This window comes from Schistocerca americana, chromosome 1 (genome assembly GCF_021461395.2).
Source record: "Schistocerca americana isolate TAMUIC-IGC-003095 chromosome 1, iqSchAmer2.1, whole genome shotgun sequence".
In the NCBI taxonomy this organism is placed as follows: Eukaryota; Metazoa; Arthropoda; class Insecta; order Orthoptera; family Acrididae; genus Schistocerca; species Schistocerca americana.
In genome coordinates this window covers 126,261,763-126,274,270 of record NC_060119.1, presented here as the reverse complement: position 1 = coordinate 126,274,270, position 12,508 = coordinate 126,261,763, and the positions used below count along the sequence as shown (strand labels likewise).

Genomic DNA, 12,508 nt, shown 5'->3' with positions numbered 1-12,508 from the left:
TGTTTATTATTTGAAGCTTTCAGTCGCCGAAGTCTTGATCCCATTCGTTTCTGTACGTGCCCAATAAACTCAAATTTCTGCGCTAGAAAAGCATCAACAATGGGCTTCGGTTCTTGAATATGTTTGAAACTTTTAGAATCACCGTCACCAAGGTAATTCACATATCGCACTTTACCACACGCAACAGCACATGGAAATATACTAGCAACACCAGACACTTTCATTCCTCCACTATTGCCACTGTAGTTAGCTGTGCAATTATTTTCATGCGTACCTTTATTGTTTTGTGGGCACCTATAATATTTAGGTATTACTACTACAACTAAAAATTTCACTGTATACATACTGGTGGCGGATACCGTTTATGCCAGGTACCATTGAATGCTGCAGTCAAGTCTCTATTACCACTGTTTTTTATTACTGCCTCTTCCGCGGCTTTCTTCATAGATTTTATACATACATCTTCTATTTTAGGCCCTATAAAACTATTATAGTCCGTAAACTTGGTTGAGGGGATTTGGAAGATTCATCATGCCACAGAAAACTTCACCTGAAGTAGCACCCTTACCAACTGTACCAAGGTGTAAACAAATCCAATACTGTGTTCATAGATTTTGCTAACATTTTCTTCATTTGGAGTTACAACAACGCTGTTCCAAAAGGTGATCATGTATGAACAATTACCACGCTTGGGTTCCATTTCATCGGAATGTCGTACGTGATTTTTATAAAGTGTTCCAGGCTGACTTCACTACACTGAATACATCTTACACAATTTGCAAAAATTCCGTTGTGAACTGACATATAAAATATTTCATTCGCGTCCTATTCGTCCGTAAAACATGCATACTTCTGATTAACTGAAGCGAGCTTCCTCTGTGAAGTAGTTTCTTTCTCACTTTCAGCGTAAGGGGCAGGTGTATCTGCAAAGTTAAGTTCACGCACTTGGTTATCGTCTTTATTGTTTACGCTAGTAACAGTTCCTTTGGCTTTCCAACATTCCTCCTTTTCTTGAATAGTTTCAGAGGATTTCTAGTCACTTTACGTTTACCCTCGATTATCCTTCAATAAAACAGAGACTTCAATGTGCAGAAGTCACTGCAAATATTTTCAGGATTACAACACAGTAAATAAACATGAAGCACACGACAGTCAAGTGAGCAATATATATTGAACTATCACAGGTTAGCCACAACACTTATTTTGTAACACTTATTTTCTCTCACACCACTAAAATGTACATGATGACCATGTAGATTCGTGAGTACAACATTTGACAGCAATTTAACAGCGCCAGAGTGGATCATGCCCATGCAGAAGATATTTCAAAAATATTTTTAAAATAGTTGTAGTCTTCTGATCTGAATAAATTATATATCAATTGAAAGAGGAAAGCGAGTAGATTTTTAAAATGCAAAAAAGTAAAAATTAAACATTTCATGATTTTGAACCATTCCAGAGGCCCTTAACGCTCCCTGTACGTTGCCTTCGTGGTGTTGCAATTTTTGTAGTCAGGAATGAACATATAACAATGCTATGGATCCAGTCGGGATGGCGTCGTACGGTACATCATAAGCGCTTCGATACAAAGAGCTAACGACATGTATTTTACATACTTCGCAATATTAGACAAGTGATATAAGCAATTTTTAGGTCTGAAGCCTGCCAGCGACCAAGCAGCAGGCAAAAGCAGCCGCGGCAAAAGAGAGTTTTATTGCAGCTTCCTGACTAGAGTTGCACAAGGGAAACGAATTAGAAGGCAATATGATGGAAATGGAGGAGGACGTAGATGAAGAGGTGGTAAGAGATACGATACTGCAAGAAATATTTGACAAGTCACTGAAATACGTAAATCGAAACCAGGTACTTGGAATGAACTATATTCCGTTATAACTACTGATTCCTTTGGGAGAGCCAACCATTACAATACCGTTCCGCTTAGTGTGCAAGATGTATGAAAAAGGCAAAACACCGTGGGTGACAGGTGTGAATATTATATATCAGTTTAATAAGTCATGATTGCAAAATAATAACACGAATTCTTTACAGAAGAATTGAAAAACTGGTAGAAGTTGACATCGGGGAACATCAGTTTCGATCCCAAAGAAACGTAGGAACTGGTGAGGCTGTACTGTCACTATGAATTATCGTAGAAGATAGGTTAAGGAAAGGCAAATGTAGCTTTATAGCAGTTGCAGACTTAGAGACGGTTTTTGATAACGTTAAGTGGACTGCACTTTTTGAAATTATGCAGTGGGGCGAAATGCAGAATTTGCGCCGGAACCAGAAGGCATTTGTAAAAGTCGACGGGCATGAAATAGAATCTCTGGTTGAGGATGGAGTGAGATATGGTTGTGCCAGTCCCAACGATTTTAAGTCTACACTGAGCAAGCAGTAAAGGAAACCAAAGAAGAATTTGGAGAAGGAATTAAAGTTCAGGGAGACGAAATAAAAACAATGAGGTTTGCTGATGACACTGTAATTCTGTCAGAGGCAACAAAGGGCTTGGAAGAGAACTTGAACGGAATGGACAGTGTCTTGAAGTGTGGCTGTAAGGTAAACACGAGTAAAAGCAAAACAAAGCTAATTGACTGTTATCGAAATAACCAGGGAATGCTGAGAAAACTAGATTAGGACATGATACACTACAGTTAGCATACGAGTTTTGTTCTTTGCACAGGCAAATGCCGCACGGGATTTGCCGAGCGGTCTGGAGCGCTTCAGTCATGGACTGTGCGGCTGGTCCCGGTGGAGGTTCGAGTCCTCCCTCGGGCATGTGTGTGTGTGTGTGTGTGTGTGTGTGTGTGTGTGTTTGTCCTTAGGATAATTTAGGCTAAGTAGTGTGTAAGCTTAGGGACTGATGACCCTAGCAGTTAAGTCCCATAAGATTTTGCCGGCCATAGTGGCCGTGCGGTTCTAGGCGCTTCAGTCTGGAACCGCGCTACCGCTACGGTGGCAGGTTCGAATCCTGCCTCGGGCATGGATGTGTGTGATGTCGTTAGGTTAGTTAGGTTTAAGTAGTTCTAAGTTCTAGGGGGCTGATGACCTCAGAAGTTAAGTCCCATAGTGCTCAGAACCATTTTGAACCATAAGATTTCACATACACACACACACACACACACACACACAGGAAAATAACAGATGCTGGAGAGCGTAGAGGGGATATAAAATTTCAATTCGCAATGGCAAGAAAAGTATTTTGATGAAGATTCAAATGGTTCAAATGGCTCTCAGCACTATGGGACAACATCTGTGGTAATCAGTCCCCTAGAACTTAGAACTACTTAAACCTAACTAACCTAAGGACATTACACACATGCATGTCCGAGGCAGGATTCGAACCTGCGACCGTAGCGGTCACGCGGTTCCAGACTGAAGCGCCTAGAACCGAACGGCCACACTGGCCGCCTTTTGATGAAGAGAAATATGCTAACATCGAATATAGATTTAATTGTTAGGAGCTGTATTCTGAGTGTATTTGAAGTGCAGCCCTGTATGGAAGTGAAACGTGGAAGATAAACGTTTCAGACACGAGAACCTTTCGAAATGTGACACTACAAAAGAATGCTGAAGATTAGATAGGTACATCATGTAAGTAATAAAGAGGTACTAAATAGAATTGGGGGTCAAATGAAGCTTATGGTACAGTTTGACTAAAAGAGATGATCGATTAATAGGACACAGTTGGAGACAACAAGTGATCATTAGTTTGGTATCGGAGGGAAGTGCGCGTGATAAAAACTCTAAACGGAGACCATAAGTATTTGTATGGGGTGAAGCCATGTATGGAAGTGAAACATGGACGATAAATAGACAAGAAGAGAATAGAAGCTTTCGAAGTGTGGTGCTACAGAAGAATGCTGAAGATTAGATGGTTAGATCAGGTAACAAATGAGGAGTCACTGAATAGAGTTGGGGAGAAGAGAAGTTTGTGCCACAACTTGACTAAAAGAAGGGATCGATTAGTAGGACATGTTCTGAGGCATCAAGGGATCACCAGTTTAGTATTGGAGGGCAGCGTGGAGTGTAAAAATTGTAGAGGGAGACCAAGAGATGAACACGCTAAGCAGATTCAGAGGGATGTAGCTTGCAGTAAGTACTGGGAGATGAAGAAGCTTGCACAGGATAGAGTAGCATGGAGAACTGCATCAAACCAGTCTCAGGACTGAAGACAACAGCAACAACAACAACGTGAATGTAGTAAACAGGTTGACATTGATGTGCGTTGCAGCAATTATTCGGAGATGAAGAGGCTTGCACAGGACAGAGTAGCATGGACATATGCATCAAACCAGTCTTCGGAAAGGACCAGAACAACAACAACAGTGACGTTTCGGTAGTACAAGCAATAGTGAAGATATAAAGTGGGAATGGCACTCTTTTGTCGCACATTGCCGATCTTCTAACGGATGTTTACATTTTCTGATTTTCTGCTAGTGTGGGGGGAAAGTTGGTAACAGAGTGCCGGCCAGCACTTTTCGCGACGCAATAGGTGCTGACGTGCATCACTGTACAGCGGAGTGCTGCCACAGCAGGTGAGGAGAGCGGAAGAAGTGAGTGAGAGTGATGTGGGTGTAGCGCGGAGGCGGCGTGGGGCAGTCTGCAGCGGCTGACATCTGCCGGCGGCGCGCGGCTGCGGCCGGCCGGCGAGCGCGTGCCCGTGACGTCAAGGGAAGTGACGCTGCGCTCCAGATCAATACGGAACAGCGGCGGGCGAGCGGAGCACGGCACGCGCGGCGGCGCTGCCATCGACCTCTGGCCGCCATCGACATCTGTCCCCTTCTGATTAACTCCGTCACGCGGCCGACACATTTAATCAGCTTCCAGGTGGACTGCAGCCGACGGTCACTCCCTGCAATCGAAGGGTCAGGGCAGCTCGTTCGGCTGCCGCGAGGGGGCGCCCAGCTGCTCTCCCGGCTACTACCGCCTGGCCATTTCGAGTGTCAGGGACCAACTCATTAATCACAGTGCAGATTGCGGAAGGTTAAAGTAAGTGCAGTTAAAGCAATCTGACAAAGTGGGCGTACCATAAGGATGTGTTTTAGGACCACAAATACTTTCTGAATGCTACTTCGAAAAGGATCAAAGAAAAAGTGTTACCTACTGGGTGATCAAAAAGTCAGTATAACTTTGAAAACTTAATAAGCCACGGAATATTGTAGATAGAGAGGTAAAAATTGACACACATGCTTGGAATGACATGGGGTTTTATTAGAACCAAAAAGAGAACAAAGTTCACAAAATGTGCGACAGATGGCGCTGGACAGTAAAACGTCAGTGACTGCACATGGCAATAAAAGGAGCTGTAATGAGAGAGAGAATGACCCACCCCACAGGTCTCCCGCCTCTTCGTGAACCCACTGATGCCCCTCCTCTCTTCTTCCCGCCCCTTCCCCTGCTGCCCCATGCTCTCCCCTCCTTTTCCATCCTCTCTGCCCTTTCCCTTGGCAGGTCCCGCCTGGCAGTTTCATTCTTCGTCGTGTGTGCTCCAAGTAGGTTTTAAGTGTGTTGTTCCGGAGTGTTTTTACTACTGTGGCCGACTTTTAAATTGTGCATGTCCATTCACTGTCTTCTCTGAGTTTTGAAGACTCGCCAACTGTGTTTTTTAACTTTCTGGTGATTTTTAACTGTCCTCCATGAACGTCTCCGTGTTAGTCTATATTTTACCTCCATTTTCTCCCATTATTCTGTTTTAAGTTCCCCTTTCTCGCCTTATGTATGTAACATTTTATTCTTCTTTTTAGCTGTTATGTCACTCGGCTGAAGAGCAGCGGATTGTGCCGCTGACAGCCCTCCCCTGCCCATATGGGGCAGGGGAATGAAGTCACAATAAAGAAAATCAAAAAGAGAGAGAGAGAGAGAATCAGATGCGCCAGCAGTCGCAGCATGTTGACTTTACCTGAAAAGGCGCTTTTAGGGAAGCTGTATTATCAGAATGGGGAATGTGCTAGTTCAGCGCTACGATCCTATCACCATAGGAAGGGGATTCGAACAGGTAAATGTCCGTTGACGAATGCAGCTGTGGCGAGAATGATTTCGAAGTTCGAAGCCACGGGTTGTTTAGACGATAGACGCCGTAGTGGCCAACCGAGCACAAGGCGCAATGCTGCTGGGACAGTTCAGGAAGAAATGGAGACTGTAGCGGGTTCGTCTACGCACGGGGAAGTCAGCGCTCGTGTAGTCACTCGTCGCACCGGCATTCCATTCACTACTGTTTGGTTGGCACTTAGGTGTACCCTCCGATGCCATCCGTACAAAATCCATCGGCATATGAACTGTTACCTGGCGATTTAGTGAAGCGGAGGGCATTTGCGGTGTGGGCGTTTCAAAAGATGGCGGAAGATGACGATTGGTTGAGTAACGTGTTGTGGATCGATGAAGCTCGTTTCACGCTCCGAGGGTCTGTCAACGCCCACAACTGCAGAATTTGGGCTACCGAAAATCCTAGAACTGTCGTGGAAACTGCGTTGCACGGCGAGAAAGTCACGGTATGGGTTGGATATACCACGTCTACCATTATGGGGGTCCGCGGCTCGTGGTCTTGCGGTAACGTTCTCACTTCCGGCGCACGGGGTCCTAGGTTCGATTCCCGACAAGGTCAGGGATTTTCTCTGCCTCGAGATGACTGGGTGTTGTGTGTCTTTCCTCATTATTTCATCCTCATTCACTCGCAAGTCGCCGTAGTGGCCGAACTGCCCCGTGAGGGGTCTCCCGGCCAACAATGCCATACGCTCATTATTATTATTATTATTATTATTACCGTCATCGGGCCTTTTTTTCTTCGAGGAAATGCGTGATTCTGGTTTTGCAACTGCTACCGTGACGGGTGAGAGGTACGCTGAAGTGTTACAGAATCGCATCATCCCCAGCCTGGCTGATAAACACCTGCTGGAAAGTACAATGTTGATGCAGGATGGCGCTCCACCCCATATTGCTAGACGCGTGAAAGATCTCTTGCGTGCGTCGTTTGGTGATGATCATGTGCTCAGCCGCCACTTTCGTCATGCTTGGCCTCCCAGGTCCCCAGACCTCAGTCCATGCGATTATTGGCTTTGGTGTTACCTGAAGTCGCAAGTGTATCGTGATCGACCGACATCTCTAGGGATGCTGAAAGACAACATCCGACGCCAGTGCCTCACCATAACTCCGGACATGCTTTACATTATTCCTCGACTACAGCTATTGTTGAGGAATGATGGTGGATATATTGAGCATTTCCTGTAGAGGACATCATCTTTGCTTTGTCTTACTTTGTTATGATAATTATTGCTATTCTGATCAGATGAAGCGCCATCTGTCGGACATTTTTTGAACTATTATATTTTTTTGGTTCTAATAAAACCCCATGTCATTCCAAGCATGTGTGTCAATTTGTACCTCTCTATCTACATTATTCCATGATTTATTAAGTTTTCAAATTTATAGTGACTTTTTGATGATCCAGTACATTCCAGAATGAGATTTTCACTCTGCAGCGGAGTGTGCATCCCCCAGGCTGTGGCTAAGCCATGTCTCCGCAATATCCTTTCTTTCAGGAGTGCTAGTTCTGCAAGGTTCACAGGAGAGCTTCTGTAAAATTTGGAAGGTAGGAGACGAGGTACTGGCAGAAGTAAAGCTGTGTGTACCGGACGTGAGTCGTGCTTCGGTAGCTCAGATGGTAGAGCACTTGCCCGCGAAAGGCACAGGTCCCGAGTTCGAGTCTCGGTCGGGCACACAGTTTTAATCTGCCAGGAAGTTTCATCCGGTACATTATTTACACTGCCAGAGGCAGCTCACTAATCAAAGTGCAGATTACGAAAGGTAGAGCACGTGCAGTTTGCAGTTGAAGTAATGTGACAAACTGAGATGACCATGAGGATGTGTAGCAGGACCACAAGTACTTTCTATATGTTGCTTCGAGATAATAAAAGATTAAAGAAACAAAAAGAGTGTTATTTACATTATTTCAACTGTCGGATGCAACTAATTAATCACAGTGCAGAGTGCTGACAGTAAATTAGGTGTATGTTACTTGGTCTTCAGTCACAGCAATTTCTCTCTACGTAGATGGGTATCAGGAAAATATTTTCGCATTTGTAAGAGAAAGTTGTTGATAGAAATTTCGTAAATAGATCTCGCCGCAATGAAAACCGCCTTTGTTTCAGTGACTGCCACCCCAACTCGCGTATGATATCGCGCGATGACACGAAACGAGCTGCCCTTCTTTCACTTTTTAGATGTCCTCCGTCAATCCTACTTGGTAAGGATGCCACACCGCGCAGCGACATTCCAGCAGAGGACGGACAGGTGTAATGTAGGCTGTCTCTTCAGTGGGTTTGTCGCATCCTCTAAGTGTCCTGCCAACGAAGCGCAGGGCAGTCTTTGTTTCGCCTTCCCCACAATATTATCTATGTGGTCTTTCCAATTTAAGTTGCTAGTAATTGTAATTCCTATGTATTTAGTCCAAATGACAGCCCTTAGAGTTGTGCGATTTATCGCATACCTAAAATTTATCGAATTTCTTTTAGCACCCATGTGGATGACTTCGCGCTTTTCTTTGTTTAGTGCCAATCGCCAATTTTCGCACCATACAGAAATTCTCTCCAGATCATTTTGTAGTTGGAATTGATCGTCTGATGATTTTACTACACTGTAAATTACAGCGTCATCTGCAAACAACCTAAGGGGGCTATTCAGATTATCATCTAGATCATTTATGTGAATCAGGAACAGCAGAGGGCCTATGACACTACCTTGCGGAACGCCAGATATAACTTCTATTCTACTCGATGATTTACCGTGTATCACTACGAACTATGACCTCTCTGAGAGGAAATCACGAATCCAGTCACACAACTGAGACGATATTCCATACGCTCTTAATTTGATTAATAGTCACTTGTGAGGAACGGTATCAAAAGCCTTCTGGAAATCTAGGAATATGAAATCGATCTGAGATCCCTTGTCGACAGCACTCATTACTTCATGGAAATAAGGCTCTAGCTGTGTTGCACAAGAACGATATTTTCTGAATCCATGTTCGTTATGTATCAATAAGTCATGTTCTCCAAGGTGATTCCTAATATTCGAGTGCAGTATATGCTCCAAAATCCTACTGCAAATTGAGGTCATTGATATGGGTCTGTAATTCAGACGGTCACTCCTGTTTTCTTTCTTGAATATTGGTGTGACTTGTGCTCCTTTCCAGTATTTAGGAACAGACCTTTCGTCAAGTGAGCGGTTGTATATGATTGCTAAGAAAGGCGCTATTGTGTCTGCATACTCTGAAAGGAACCTGATTCGTATACCATCTGTACCGGAAGACTTGCCTTTCTTAAGTGATTTGAGTTGTTTCGCAACACCTAAGATAACTACTTTTATGTCAATCATGCTAACAGCTGTTCTGGTTTAGAATTCTGGAATATTTACTTCGTCTTCTTTCGTGAATTGTGGAAAACTGTTTTTTGTAACTTCGCTTTAGTGGCACCATCGTCGGTAACATTTCCATCACTATAGCGCAGTGTCGGTATTGACTGTTTTTTGCCACTGGTCTGGTGTACTTTACATTCGACCAGAATCTCTTTGGGTTTTCTACCATATTTTGAGACAATGTTTCATTGTAGAAAATATTAAAGGCATCTCGCATTGACGTCCGCACTAAATTTCGAGCTTGAGATTTTGCATTCTGCTGAATTTGGCATGAGCGTGTGGAATGTCTTTGAAGTAGTACGGAGTGCACAGCATGCAGTACCAGTAACTATCCTAGATCAATGGCGTCGTGCCACATACCTGGATCAAAGGCTGCCTCAAGTGACACACGCCAAGAAGGAAGAAAAGTCGAACTGATTGCTCCAGAAGATCGTTGATTACAGATTGAAAATACTTTATGGTCGTATATAAAGGCGTACTTACAGCACAGCAACGTTCCCAGTCACCTCCTCTGGGTAGGCGCCAGAGATTCCATGATTTGTACACGCGTGATACTTTGTTTTTTCATGACTGGTTTAATAACACTACAAAAGGATCTAAACTGGTTTGGTCCAAGGACTTCAAATGAACAGACAACAAGTAAAAGAATATATTAAATAATGTCGCAAACATAACGTTTCTTACTCTGAGCATCAATAAAATCACAGACGATTTAAAAATAGCTGCATTTCAGAAACTGATATACAAGTCTGCAGTCGACATTATCCCCTTTTAGTAAGTAACGCAAGGATATTAAAATGCGTCTGGCTAAATTCGTACACGAAGAAATCACAGGAATAACCACCCTTGTGCGTGAATTTATTCCAGTCAGAGATTTTGGGTAATTTGAAGCCGGGAGAGGAAGTGAGTGCAAAAATTGCGTCATCCTCCTAAATGTTTACGCCCCGACGGCCAGCAGCGAAGTGGTATACGATAGAGGATCCAGTATTAGAGTCAGAGTTTGACAGCCTTTACAACACTTGCAAACCAATAAGGCGGAAGCGACAGACAACTTCCAAAATCATGGGGGGAAGAGGCAACCAAAGGACTGTTGAAGTCGATATGCATCAACTATGAAACTGGAGATATACCATCAGACTTTCGGAGAAATACCATCCCCACAATCGTGAAGAGAGCAAAGGCAGATAACCGAGAGAACTGTCGAACATCTTATGCATGTAAGTTGCTGTCAAAAAGCCGGCCGTTGTGGCCGAGCGGTTCTAAGCGCTACAGTCTGGAACCGCGCGACCGCTACGTCGCAGGTTCGAATCCTGCCTCGGGCATGGGTGTGTGTGATATCCTTAGGTTAGTTAGGTTTAAGCAGTTCTAAGTTCTAGGGACTGATGACCTCAGAAGTTAAGTCCTATAGTGCTCAGAGCCATTTGAACCATTTTTGAGAATAATAATAAACAGAAGAAAGAAAAATTATGGATCTGTCAGATGAAGACCAGCTTGATTTCGTGAAGTTAAAGGCACCAGAGACACAGCTCTGAGGCTGGCTTTGTTAACGGAAGCAAGACTGAGGAAGAATCTGGACACATACCTACATAAGCGTTCGGCAGTGTAAAATGTGGCGAAATGTTCCAAATTCATAAAAAAAGTGATGTAAGCGACAAAGAATGACAGGTAGTAGGCGTATACAATATGTCTGAGAACCAAGAAGAAACAGTAAGAATGGGAGACGAAAATTGAAATTCTCGCATTAAAAAGGATGAAAGGCTGATGTGCAGTCTTTCTTCTCTACTGTTCAATATCTATATCAAAGAAGTGATGACAGAAATAAATAAAGTTTCAGAATTGTGATTGAAGTTCAGGTTGAGAGGATACCAAAGATCGGTGCCCTCAGTAAAAGGGAGCAAGACTAACAATAAAACAAGCCAAAAGGTTTCATTATACTCGCAGGTCTTATGTATGGCCAGTAGCGAAGTGGTACACGATAGGGGATCCATTATTAAAGTCAGCTCTTCGGTGGGACGTGGGACGTGGGACTTTTCGTAGCCACAAGATCCCTGTTGGACAAAGCAGTGCTTAACATTCTCTAGTTTTCCCCGAGTGCCAAGTCGTTTGAAGACCCAGAGATATTGACTGACATTCGCTCTAGGTACTATCAGGAAGATTATGGGCAGCGCATATCTGTTCTCCGAACTCCAGATCGACCGATCAGTGATTTAGTAACTTCCTCTTCAGGATATATGAGGTCGATAATCACAGGAAGAGAGGAGACGTGCCGTTATGATGCTTGGGGCAAAGTTTAATGAACTAAACTAATGCTTAAAGGGTGTTTATTCGCTATATGGAGCGTGCGTCTGAACTTTATTAAACATGGAACATGGATAAAATCTTAACACTATGGTTGCTTAAGACTATAACGCCCAGAGCGGTGAAATTGATTTATTTTGTTTTTGTTTTTAAGTGGTAGCTTTGTTTCGCACAATGATTGGAGCAACACTCCCTGTTACGAGTCTTACTCCTTTAGATTGTAGTGTCATTGTACTGAAAAACAGTGCATTAGCATAACTATCATTTTTTTCAGGTTTCACCTTTAGCACCCAGACTGGTCAAATTGGCCCCTTTAAGATAGTACTGTAATTTTGATTACTGGTATGCCTACCGTTTATTTCATGCACTTCCCAACTTCAGTTATTTTTCTTTGTGCTGTAATAATCCTATTGTGGTATGAATGGATAACAACAATGCAGTTTTCATTTTTGATTCCCTTGCAAAAATCAGTTAATTTCATGCACTCCCTTATTGAATCTGTTCTACTCTGTGATGCAATAATTAACTTTTATTTATATTATTGTGGTACAAATTACAACAATGGCTACTATATGACATACTTTTGTTTTTCATTGTACCAAATTACAACAATGGCCAATATATGACATACTTTCATTTTTAATTCCATTGCAATAATCAGTGTTACAAAGGTGATAGTGAGGTGAAGGTTGAAATGTGTCGGATACATTGTTTATGTGAAGATGAGTTACTTTCACAAAGAGTTCTGGAGGATGATTCAGATGGTGACGAACTTTTTTCTGAAGGCGCAGAAGAGTGCTGG

The 12,508-nt window shown here is 43.1% G+C and overlaps 1 protein-coding gene across 1 annotated transcript in view; it reads left to right on the top strand.

The window, feature by feature from the left end:
* LOC124605498 (proteoglycan 4-like) overlaps positions 1–4,786 on the top strand; it is a 196,244-nt gene extending 191,458 nt beyond the window's left edge. The window contains exon 3 of the mRNA XM_047137266.1: positions 4,579–4,786. Within this exon, the coding sequence (XP_046993222.1) occupies positions 4,579–4,786 (208 nt within the window). The remainder of the gene's footprint in view (positions 1–4,578) is intronic.
* The last annotated feature ends 7,722 nt before the right edge of the window (positions 4,787–12,508 follow it).